Source organism: Trachurus trachurus, assembly GCF_905171665.1.
Source record: "Trachurus trachurus genome assembly, chromosome: 10".
NCBI classification, from domain to species: Eukaryota; Metazoa; Chordata; class Actinopteri; order Carangiformes; family Carangidae; genus Trachurus; species Trachurus trachurus.
In genome coordinates this window covers 27,346,192-27,358,702 of record NC_139894.1, presented here as the reverse complement: position 1 = coordinate 27,358,702, position 12,511 = coordinate 27,346,192, and the positions used below count along the sequence as shown (strand labels likewise).

At 39.5% G+C, this 12,511-nt stretch overlaps 1 protein-coding gene across 1 annotated transcript in view; it reads left to right on the top strand.

The window, feature by feature from the left end:
* Positions 1 to 9,987, top strand: part of aff2 (AF4/FMR2 family, member 2) — a gene marked incomplete at its 5' end in the record, with an annotated part of 145,302 nt that extends 135,315 nt beyond the window's left edge. The window contains 6 exons of the mRNA XM_083980511.1: positions 97 to 233; positions 2,468 to 2,539; positions 3,856 to 3,949; positions 7,025 to 7,077; positions 9,108 to 9,343; positions 9,535 to 9,987. Coding sequence (XP_083836637.1) covers positions 97 to 233; positions 2,468 to 2,539; positions 3,856 to 3,949; positions 7,025 to 7,077; positions 9,108 to 9,343; positions 9,535 to 9,656 — 714 coding nt within the window. The 3' untranslated portion in view covers positions 9,657 to 9,987. The remainder of the gene's footprint in view (positions 1 to 96; positions 234 to 2,467; positions 2,540 to 3,855; positions 3,950 to 7,024; positions 7,078 to 9,107; positions 9,344 to 9,534) is intronic.
* Between the last annotated feature and the right edge of the window lie 2,524 nt (positions 9,988 to 12,511).

The window sequence follows — 12,511 nt, the reverse complement described above, 5'->3', positions numbered from 1 at the left end:
TCTGTGTATCCTCTTGTTACATTCCCCTTAATTTCACATTTGTCTCTGACACTCTGCATCTGTCTTTCTTTCTTCTTTCGCTTTCACTACTTGTAGATGGACAAGTTTGGTAAAGCGGTGAACTACGCGGACGGCGCCCTCTCCTTCATAGAATGTGGAAACGCTATGGAGCGAGATCCGCTGGAGGCCAAATCACCGTACACCATGTACTCAGAGACTGTGGAGCTAATCAGGTACGTATGGACCGCGTGACGTTATCAAGAGAAATGAATGGGAAGGAGATTATGAACTCTTGATCTTTTGATCCCACTGTTTGTTTTCCTCAAAGTCTCAGTTAAACAGGAAGAAGATCAGGTCACAGGAAAATGTCTCTGTACTTAGCTCTAAATTACAACCAAGCATAGAGTTTAGCAACATAGGAGAATGAGGTTAAATGAATATTCAAGGTATTTTTGATTTAGGAGTAATTTTACACTAGTGATGAGGTCATGTCACAAACCATGAGTCTTCATCTCCAACATCCACATCTGATTGTTGTTAATAAACACAAGAACTATAACACTATAATGCTACTCCACCATGTAACTGTGTTTACTGTAGTGCAGATTATGCCGTATTAATACTGTATAAGTGACACTGTTACATTCTCTCCGAAAACCCCAAATAATTGGCTCTCAATTTTTCCTGTAATTGCCACTAAATTATATTGTTTTAGAAAATATGTTTCAGGATTCATATGTAAATGTTACTGTTATCTGTTATTATCTATTATCAGCCCGACCTCACTGACCTGTTGTAGATTTAGCATAATAGCTTGAATAATGCTCCGCTGTTGCACATGGTCACCTCTCTGCCCGCAGTAAACGACAAATCAAAACTGTGTTTGAATAAAAACAAAGCCCTAATTAGCATGAAGCCAGAGATACGTTCAGAAACCACTGGACTCTCCAACATTTCCCTTTTTTTTTTTTTTTTTTTAGCCTTTATTGTCTAAAGCCTCAGAGAGCTGCAGGGCTGCTAATGAGAGCAGTGTAACTAGTGTGTGAACAGGATCTGTGCTGCTTTCAGGGCTTTTCAGCAAAGTGCAACTTAAAGAGAGCAAGCTGGGAATAACAAATGACTGCCACCTCTGAAAGCAGACAGGTTGTCAGCAGGGTGGTGTAGGTGGAGAGAGTCTTTTAACTGAAGGACTGCGGTTCAAGCTGCACTCATCCATCCTTGCTGAAGTGTCCTTGAGCAAGACGCTGAGTTGTCACCACCTGCAGAGAGCGGCTGATCTGTGTCTCTGACCTCTGACCCTTGACCTCCGTGTGGGGGGAAAGACAAGTGTTTTTTCTCCAGACATCAACAGAGGATGAAGGTGTGACACCTCTCCCATGATTCACCCGTCACCGCCGAATTTCATTTTGACTGATTAGCAGTCGCAGGGTGTCACAGGTCACCGAGGAGGCCACAGACAAACCACACAACTTTTTTATTAGTTCTTTATTGAGCAACTTACTTCATAGACAAGAGGCGATGAATCAGCTGTTGCTCAGTTTGGCATCAAGAAATTCAGGTGACGAATTACACATGTAGCTGCTTGATATTCAATCAATACATAAGAAAGAAAGAAAGAAAGAAAGAAAGAAAGAAAGAAAGAAAGAAAGAAAGAAAGAAAGAAAGAAAGAAAGAAAGAAAGAAAGAAAGAAAGAAAAGAGAGAGAGAGGGAGTCGGGAGTCTAGATGATCCTCCTCGTCAATCACTCTGACAGACTCAGATGCACTGTTACATGTTCACTCACTCAGAAGCTTTTGCCTTTACATGATACTGTGAAAATGACGGCGGTGAAGGATGTCGATTGTCTCTCGTGATTTCACGTTGTTAACAAGAAGCTGCCAAACACTGTCAAACTGAGACGGTTTGTTTCTGAAAGCAAATCTAATTTAAATGTTGAGGTGTTAATTAAGTTGCACAGTTAAATCTTAGCGGTCGAGGCGGTCGTTTTCCTCCAGCGTGTCAGGGTTTTTTTTTTTTTTTTTCTATTTTAGCTGTGACGGGGGATGAGGAGAGTAGGAGAGGAAGAGTTTTACAGAGGTGGTTAGATTGATGGTTGATTCAGATAAGCCAAACACGTCCCCTCAGCATTTATTTTGGAAGGCCTAATAAATAACCAAGGAAGAAATGTATCCCTCCACAGAGTCACATAAAGCCAACTTGCTTTGCCTTGCCTGGGGGCACGTCAGCAGGGTTGATGCTGGCTGTCAACAAGCTGAAGGAATTAATTACTAACTGGCCTGTCGCTCTTATATTCTTTATGCTCAGAAAGAGCAGCGGCTCCTTCACTTATCTTAACCTTCACTTCCTAATTAAAACGAACCTTGAGTATATACATGTATTCACGAGCGTAAGGGAAATAAAGTGTGTTTATGTGTGAGCCATAAATCATCGGAAACGTCAGCAGATGAGTAATGAGCGTCTCTCGCAGGTACGCCATGAGGCTGAAGAACTTCGCCAGCCATTCAGCTACTGTCGCTGAGAAGAAACTAGCCGTGTTGTGGTATGAGTCTCTCTTTCTTTATATGTGTGTGTGTGTGTGTGTGTGTGTGTGTGTGTGTACAACACTATCCTCATGTTGATACTCTTATTGTGCACTTTGTATTTAATTACCCACATTATCTATTATCTTGCTGTTGGTTTGGGGATGTTCAATGTTGACCATGTAACATCCTGCACAGGAGCTTTATTACATGTCATACCTTCTCCCTCCCCTCTCCTTTCCTGTCAGCTCCCTACTGTCACTGTAGATATATATACATATATTTTATTATATACAGTCTGTAAACTTTAATTCCCTTGTGTACATAGTGGTCTAGATACTGTCTCCTCCTCACTGTCAGATTTAATGTCAGGGGGAAATGCGAGGAGAAACACTCTTGGCCTCAGAATATTTATTTTTAAACTTTGCTTTTCATATTACTACCTGGAATATAATTGAATAATCAAATCAAATAATGAGCCACAACAACAAAGTCAGTCACCAGTGATAATAACTTTATTTTGTGATAACTTTATTTAGGTATATAGCACCTTTAAAAACACAAGTTTACAAAGTGCTTTACAAAAACAACATATAGAGACCACAGAAGACAAAGTCACAAGCAAGTGCCATAAAACCATAGGAGATGGACCGCCCAAGCAATATAGCAACACAGGCTATACGGTTACAGCTGATCGATGTACAAGATATAAGATTCAGTCACAGCCCGACCAAGGAAGAAAAAGAAAGAAAGCAACACCTGAAACGGAGAATGCGTATCGAGGGAATGACCTGGATCTCAGGTTAAGAGGATGTGGCAGACATTGTTATTATAGGCTTACAGAAGGTGAAGTGCGATGACCTGACAGTGGCCAGTGAAGACATTGAGGCAGCGATCTGAATTCATTAGATACAGTCATTATGCACAAGTCAAAGATGTGTTTTTATCCTGTGGAGACTTGAGGGTCTGGATTACTTGCAGCTTTCATTCATACCTAATGGTGAATGCTATGCAAATTCTCTTCAATCACCCATTCATGCCACATAAAAAACAATCTATTATTAGAAGCAGTTCTCCGTGGGAAAACACTTGCAATCTCAAGATTTTTAACAGTGAATTAGAAAATGTGTGTTTTTGTGCTTTCATTTTGCGATATCACACATTTCTCACAACCTTTACCTCACTGAAGTTCTTCCTAATCCGCCAGGACTTGCGGCGTGTGTTTGAAGTCCAGGTGCATTTTGTGTGGATGACATGAAAATAATATTGAGAAAGGAACTTTAAAGGGAATTTGTACAGAGGATTCATCTGCCGTCTAATGGTTTTGTTTCCATAGTAACCGCTGTCTGTCTCTGCTGTATCTGAGGATGTTCCATCTGAAGAAAGACCACGCTGTCAAGTACTCACGGTCGCTCATGGAGTACTTCAAGGTAGCGCGCACACACATACACGCACACACACACACTCGCACGGACATGGACTTCATTTCCTTCCTCTCTCATTTTCTCCCTCTGTGGTTGAAAAACACGCAAAGCCAATTACAACCCTCGAATACATTTCATATTCATTTTCATGGTGCCTGTGCATTAATTTTGCATGACGTTATTAAAATCCATTCTTTCTCTTTGATATTAATGTATTAATTAGCTCCATCAATCATCACAGTGGATTGTTAGGGTTTAATGTGCTTGTTTTGATTAATTATGTTTAGTTTAATTAATTACTGAGGATGTCATTATCACAGTGCCACATTTGCATTGATGGGATTGGATTTCTGGGAAGCGACTGACTGGGGGTTTAGCTGTGTATGTGTGCGCAGCCTGTGTACATAGAGTACAGTAAGTGTTGACGGAAAGAGAAGAAGCGACTGGAAATGAACTGTGCGCCGTGAAAAGAAAAAGGGCACAATAGCAGACTGTAACATACATTTACACATGGCACATTAAAGTGGATTTTAAATGCTCATCACCCAGTAACATTACATCCTTTAAACACTGTGGCTGCCATTATATTAGCATTAATGTTTTACTCATACATGCTTTTGTCTATAATAGTTTGTCATGCCAGTGTCAAGATGAAGCACTTCAATTCAAAATGAATGTGTTTGTGGAATAGAATGAAAATATGAATATTAATATAAGTTATTATATGTAAATGTAACTCAGGTGAACAGAGAGCACGACTCAGGAGGCAGATGTAAAAGTCCTCACTTACTGTAGAAAAAAACAAGGATAGAAAATTAATGATTGAATTTATTCTGCATTTACTTTTTAATTTATTTAGGAATTTAATATGTATCTCTATATTTATTTATTCACACTAGAGTCATATTTTATGTCCTTCATGATCTCTTGCTGTAGCTGCATGTAGGGTGAGATGTATTTTTTTTATTTTTTTTTTATTTTTTTTTTTTTATTTTTTTTTATTTAACCTTTATTTAACCAGGAATAATCCCATTGAGATTCAGAATCTCTTTTGCAAGGGGGTCCTGGCCAAGAAAGCAGCACAGTACATCCACATTTAAACATCAACAAAACAAACATAAAAACAGCTAAAACAATAACAGCAAATCGCATCAATACATTATAATCACCAGCTGCGTTCGGTGAGAGAACATGTGCATTCAGTAGTTAAATAGTCCTTGATCCTAGCTTTAAAATCTTCCATACTTGGGAGATAATCCAATTTAAGATGACTCTGTAATTTATACCAGGACGAGGGTGCAAATGCTTTGAAGGCACTTTCCCCAAAGACAGTCCGTGTACGAGGAATAGTATACATTATCAATCTATCGTGCCTGAGACGACAGCTTCTGGTGTTGACTTTAGGAACCAAGAGAGAACACAAATAAGGAGGCAAGTCACACAGGACGGCCTTATAAAGGAAACAATACCAGTGTTCCCATCTACGATTGTACAAAGAAGACCAACCAACACTCTCATAAAGACTACAGTGATGAGTACGAAAACCTAAATCTGTTACAAATCTTAATGCTGCATGATACACCGAATCCAGCATTTTCAGAGAGGAGAGATTTGCATGCATGTATAAGATATCACCATAGTCAAGTATTGATACAAAAGTTGCCTGAATCAGTCTTTTTCTCGCATTAAAGGAGAAACAACTTTTGTTTCTATAATAGAAACCAAGTTTAACCCTGAGTTTCTTTGTAAGACACTCAATATGATATTTAAAAGACAGATTTTCATCCAAGTAAAATCCCAAGTACTTGTAGACTGAAACTCGTTCAATCACTTTTTCATTTTGTATAACAATCTGACAAGCATCATCTGTCTTCCCTGATTTTGAAAAGCACATCAATTTAGTTTTGTCAGAATTGAGCACAAGTCTTAATTGATTAAGATTACTCTGAACGACATTAAAAGCAGATTGTAGCTTTTGTATGGCACTTGTTAATGATGAAGCAGAACAGTACAAAATAGTGTCATCTGCATAAAAGTGAAATTTGGCATCATTTACATTTTGACACAAGACATTTATATAAATAGTAAATAGAATGGGACCCAATATGGACCCCTGGGGGACACCATTTTGAGTCAACAAAGGTTTGGAGGATACACCATCAACCTGAACACTTTGTGTTCTGCCGCTCAAGTAGTTTCCAAACCACATGACAGCTTTTGAAGACATTCCAATATCTCGCAGTCTCTGGCACAGGACCAAGTGGTCAACTGTGTCAAAAGCCTTTGACAGATCTAAAAACAATGCAGCACAGTATTCTTTAGAATCAATAGCACTTATGAGATCGTTTAAGACTTTCATAGTGGCAGTGACAGTACTGTGCTTTTTTCTGAAACCAGACTGCAGTTCATTTAAAATGCTATTTGTTGTCAGAAAATCTTTCAACTGGTCACTTATAAGCCCTTCTAAAACTTTGGCTAAAGCAGACAGTTTTGATATCGGCCTATAATTATTAGGATTTGATCGGTCACCACCCTTCAATAAAGGAGTGACATATGCTGACTTCCAGACACTAGGAATTATTCCTGTTTCTATAGTCAAGTTGAAAATATATGTCAAAGGTTCTGCAATATGTTCAGCAGCAATTTTCAAGAAGTATGGGTCTAACCCATCAGGACCAGAGGATTTCTTGGTATTTAACTTAATGAGAGCATTGTATACCTCCTCTTTAGTAATGAGAGCAAGATCAAAATCACAAAGTACATTTTCACCAGACAGAGAGTAATCCACTTGACTCATATCTTGTTTCATTTCCTGCTCAAACAACAAACCAGAAGATATAAAATGCTGGTTTAAGGAATCTAACATACTTTTCTTTTCTGTAATGATCTCATCATTCAGCTTTAAAGTATTCGGAAGTGTAAAAATGGTATATCCATGGTCTCACTAAACAACATCAATAATGATAATTCCAAACTACGTAAACAATGATTTCTGGTGTGTCATCGTTTCTCTATCCTCAGTCTCCTGTGTTACTGAAGCCCATGAAATTATTGTGATAAAAATTTCTTTTTGTGACCCAGAATTCAGCCAAGAGTTCCCACCAAGCACCTTCTCCTTGGAGGACTAATGGGAAGTAAGTGTACACACACGCACACACACACACACACACACACACACACACACACACGCACACACACACAGACACACACGCGCACATCGTATCAACCCCCTTCATTCACACAGATAATTGAGAATTTATAATTCACTGGAGCTCTGCTGCAAAATACCATGCGGCCCCTGACAGCCACTTGCTCAAACAAACCCCTCAGGAAGCAAATAAAAGGATTGATTTGTTGTAGATGTGAGGAGGAGGAACACTGGAGGGGCTGCTGAGTACAGGGTGAGAAGGAGTGATGGAGGGAGTGATGATAGATGGAGGAGGAGAGGTGTGGAGGAGCTGTGGATGTGAAGCTAATGAGTTTGGACAGCTCTGACGCTGCACAACAGCAGGACTGAAGCTCCGAGTGTGTCTCCTAGGCTGTGTGTGCATGTCTGTGTGTGTGTGTGTGTGTGCATTTGTGTGTGTGCGCGGCGCAGCACTGAATAAGGCACAAGTCGTTGGGTCAGCGAGGGTCAAGGCCACATCACAGACGTTACATCACTGCCAGAGCAACACACCCAGCTGTGCAAAGCAGGGGGAGCAGTTTGTACTGGCATGACTAATGACACTACACAGTGAATATCAGAGCTGCTACACACACTCTCACACTCAACACTTTATATTGCCTTCAGGCCATGAATGGTAACTCTTTTGTTGTGTTTGCTATAGCTCCCTGCAAGGTAAAAGCCAAAACATAGCACTATTATTTTGTCAGAGAGGTGTCCACTATAATTAAACATGCAACATTAACATCAGCATACTGAGCATTGTTAATTCAGTAGATTATAATACATACCATTCAAAGATAAAAACAAACGATAGCATCTGTCTCTGTAACATGTGGTGTTTTTAGCTCTATCACTAATTTAAAGCTGCTCTCTGGATAATGTGAAAGGTGTCACTCCACAGGTGACTAGAGAAAGCTATATAGAAAACACTAACTGTGGGTTTCCACTGCCTCTCTAGTTTTAGAGTCTTTCAGGTGAAATGCATTGCTCAAGTCCAAGAGTCTGACTCGAGCCACGATGATCGAGACTCGTGACTCGACTTGGACTCTTCAAGCATTGACTTGATCTTGTACTCAGACTCGCGCTTAACCATTACAGGCTTGTACTCAATATTAAATACATGTGCTCCGTAACTGGAGCCCATGTTACAGCATTTAATCTCATCACGGCTAATTAATTGTGTGCGTTGACATGACCTTTCCAACCATACGGTAACCATCTAACCCACGATGCAAAAGTGTTGCACTGTAGAAAAAAATAACTCTAATTTAACAAGAAAAATGTGTTTCAAGTCATGCTGGAAATATTTGTGCGTAAGCGGAGAAAAAGATCATTAGCATGCTACCTACCTGCGTATCCACAGAGTTATGCGAGTAAAACCAATCAATAAATAAATTAGGTTTAACCCCAAGACACATGGCTGCTGAACATACAGAATTGCATCATTTTGCACAATAAACTTTATAAAGTTATAATACGCTTGTTCCACTGCCCCTGGAGGCTAACATATCATTACCTACAGCTTTAGCACCACATTTTCAATTAAACTTGTTGCATCCTGTCACAAATACCATATCAACATTTTGTTGGTATACAGCACTCTCTGAAGAGGGCACTGATATTTTGTTCCCATGAGCCTTTTCTCACTCACCCTGGCCCATTTACAGTTCTGTTAGAATTTGTCTGTTTTTCTGCTGTAAAGCAGCTCGACAATTAAACACAGAGAAAACTGAAATATCAAAAAAGCTGTAGTAAAAAAAAAAAAAAAAAAAAAAAGCTGTAGTAGACTTCAGAAGCTGGCGGCTTTTTTCAAATGAAGATGGTTTTCAGCAGACACATCTGTTATTGTGTTTGTAAAATATGTAATTACACTAAGCACCAGGGTGACAGATAATAGTGCACAATTTCTTCTTTGTATGTTTAGTCCAGATACAGAACCTCCCTCTTGAGTTCCTGTAAGGTGCCTCGACCTCACTGCCTCTCTCTGTGTCTCAGGGTCAATGGGACTCCATCTCCCCTCTCACTCAGCCCCTCCCCAGCCAGCAATGGAGGAGGCGGAGGAGCCGGAGGAGTAGGAGGAGGATCCGGAGGTGCCGCAGGCTCGTTAGGCAGCGTGGCTATTCCCCAACGGATTCACCACATGGCTGCCAGTCACGTTAACATCACCAACAACATCCTGCGGAGCTATGAACACTGGGAGACGGCTGACAGACTGGCCACTGATAGCCAAGGTACGATTAGTATTATTATAGACTAAACTACCGCTCACTTAAAGACAGGTATGATCGTGGAGAGTGCTTTGGTTGTGTCCAGTTATGAATAATGCCTTGTGATGCTTGGTGTGATTGCTGTGTTTTATTTCTTCAGCAGCAGCAGATCCAGTCTGCCTCAGTAACTGTGTCTCCTCCTCACCCTCCTGTAGATTTCTTCCAGGAGCTGGACTCTGTGATGGAGCCGCTGAGTCAGCAGAGCAGCATGACTGAGCTGGTCCGATACATCAGGCAGGGACTGCACTGGCTCCGCATAGAGGCTCACCTGTTGTAGAGATGGGACATGAGACATAATCTAACAAAATAAAGAAATAAAGAAATGAAAAGAAATGGGCCTGGGAGCTAGAACTGGGAAAAACAAGTAAGATGAGACTCAAGACGATGCTTCAGTTCCCACTGGGATCCTTCAAATGACACCAAACATCCAAGGATAATGCAGACTGGGGAGATTAATGGGGCTGCAATTCACCTGCAGTTTGGACTGAACAGTAACTAAGTTAGAGAGTTTTAACTGTGAATCACAGAATACAAATTAGCATATTATAAAGTCTGATTCTGTTTTTTTGGTAAAACTAATGAATCAGAGCAGGTAGCTTAAATTCCTGAAGGAACAGTAGATGTTACAAAAAGTGCTTTTACTAAGACAGGTCCATTAAAAACAAAAACAGATATGTGAGAGGCTGATGTTATTAAGGAAGGGGAGGAAATGCACTCAACAGAGGCTCATCTCCTCCAGTAGTGGCCCAGAAATGTGTCTGTGATTGGATCCACAATTAAAGCCTCTGGCTGATATCGATCCAAGTGGAAAGTACTGGTCCGGTCCACTAGATAAGGACCACGCTGGGCTCAGGTTCAGCCACTGCAGCTGAATTAATGGAGGCTAAAGTTAGTCCCCTGCTTCTTTGTCAGTCCATCATCAGTCTTAAGAGATGGGTCCTCCACTATGAACCACCTCCATTGTATATCCCTGTTGTACTTAAGCAACTTAATTATAGTCAAAGTGATCATCTTAAGTAAACAAATCTTGGAGATATTCATCACATCTGACTCTTTTTAGTTAATTATTATTTAATCTTTTTATATAGTGTGTGAAAGAGTCTGGATTCAAATGGCAAACACATGCACAGGCATTGACAAGAAATGTAATGATGTAATCCTGGAGTGATAATCCAGAACAGCTGGTCTTTGGCATTTTGAAGGATAAACATATTTGCATCAGTACAAATGCAGCTACAGTGATAAAAAACAAGAAAGAAATTGTATTTGCGATTTAAACAGATACATCAGTTGTGAGTCTTCTTCTGTTGTATTGCTGATAGAGTAGCTGCTAAAAGCTGATTTCCTTTAACTGAAAGAAATGACATTTCAAACTGAAACGACGAGTTTAACTGTTGCCACCAGTAACTACAGGTGTCACCAAAACAACTAGAAATTCAACTTTTAAGGTTTGAATCTGCAAATTCTAAATTATCTTTTAGTTTATTTACTTGCTCTCACCTGAGTATTAATAGGTCTAGTAACTGTGTGAACATTTTCTATACTATATTGATATGGTACCTGAGTATTGGCACAAGGGCTGCTCAGTTAATTGCAATATAATCAAAATAACAATATAAGCAAGTGCAATATAACCATGTGCCATGACAATGTTTGCATTGTTTGCACTATAAATGTTACAGAGATGTCCTGAACAACAAATCATAAAGGCTCATGCGTGTTTGGTACAAGACCCAGCAGAAATTACATCATCAATTTTATATTTTTTTAAGTGAAAATATAGCAAAATTAACATTTACAGTGAAATCACATATCACGCAATATCTGTCCATATAATCAGAACATAATATTGTGCAGCCCAGTACCATTATCAAAATGATATTAAAAGTTTCTCTGCAATAATGTTTTTTTTTTTTAAACTAAAGAGCCAAAAGGTATATCAAAATATACAAGAAGATTTTTTAAATTAAAGAAAAAGTCTGAAATTTTAAATTAAATCAATATTGAGACTTGGTACCTATAGTCCTCTGGTTCAGGACAGTGACACTAACATTTTTAAGTGTTAGCATTTTTTAAATACATCTATGAGCACAGTTATGCTTAGCAGGATGTTTCGTTGATGGTTTTTGCACCAGTTGTTTGTTTTAGCTGACGCTCAGATCCTGTCAGTGCAAACCAGTCAAGATAGCCTCAACATGAAGATGTGTCTAGCCAGACTGAGGATTACAAGACCTGGTCAAGTTGCAGCAGGGAGTTAATAGCGCAGCAGAACAGGCATTCAATTCACCGGTACTATAAATGAGGGCTTTTTTCCATCAAATAAAGCATTTGTCTGGTTCTTCTCTTACCAGATATGGGCTTTTGTGAAATCCCACTCAGCTCTAGTTCCCATAGTAACCCACCCACTAAGGTGTCAAACACTTACAGGGGGAAAAACTACAAGATTCAGTATGATTTGGCTCTAATTGAGCTCCCACCCATGTGGAAATCAAGTAAACAGGGTGGAAATGTCACAGCAGCTTTTCTGCCCTGATGTCAAAAAATCTGCGACTTTGTACAGCACTTAATGAGATCAAATCATCTGCTGGATATCCTGTAGTCGTTTCCCGACATTTGTCGTGTTGTGTTGTTAGTGTGTATACGTGTACAGCTAATTGTCAGGTCTGATTAAATCATGACCTGACTGGACAATAATGTTGTTTGTGTACCATAATGTACAGACTGTGACTCCTGAAAATAGTGTTTGTTTTTGTTTTTTAGTGTCTCGTGAATGATTCAATGTGAGTGGATGAGGAAGTGAAACAAGAAAAAAGGGTATCTATATATATATGTATGTGTGAGAGTGAGAGTGAGTGTGTGAATGCACATGAGTGTGTGTGTGCGTGCGTGTCCATGCGCAGACTATGGCTGCATTTACACAGCACCAAATATAATCTGATTTTTAACTCTTTGTGGCACATGAAATCAAAAAGAGATGACACTGTTTCCATGTGGTTTCTCTCCTGTTTTGTGTGGGCTATAAAGCCTTAAAATCTGGATTTTTTGTTATTTCATGGTCTCTGTAAATCCAGCTCATCAAGCATGAGTTTTTAAGTTTTGGATCATTTGACCATCGCTGAATGTGTATGGAAG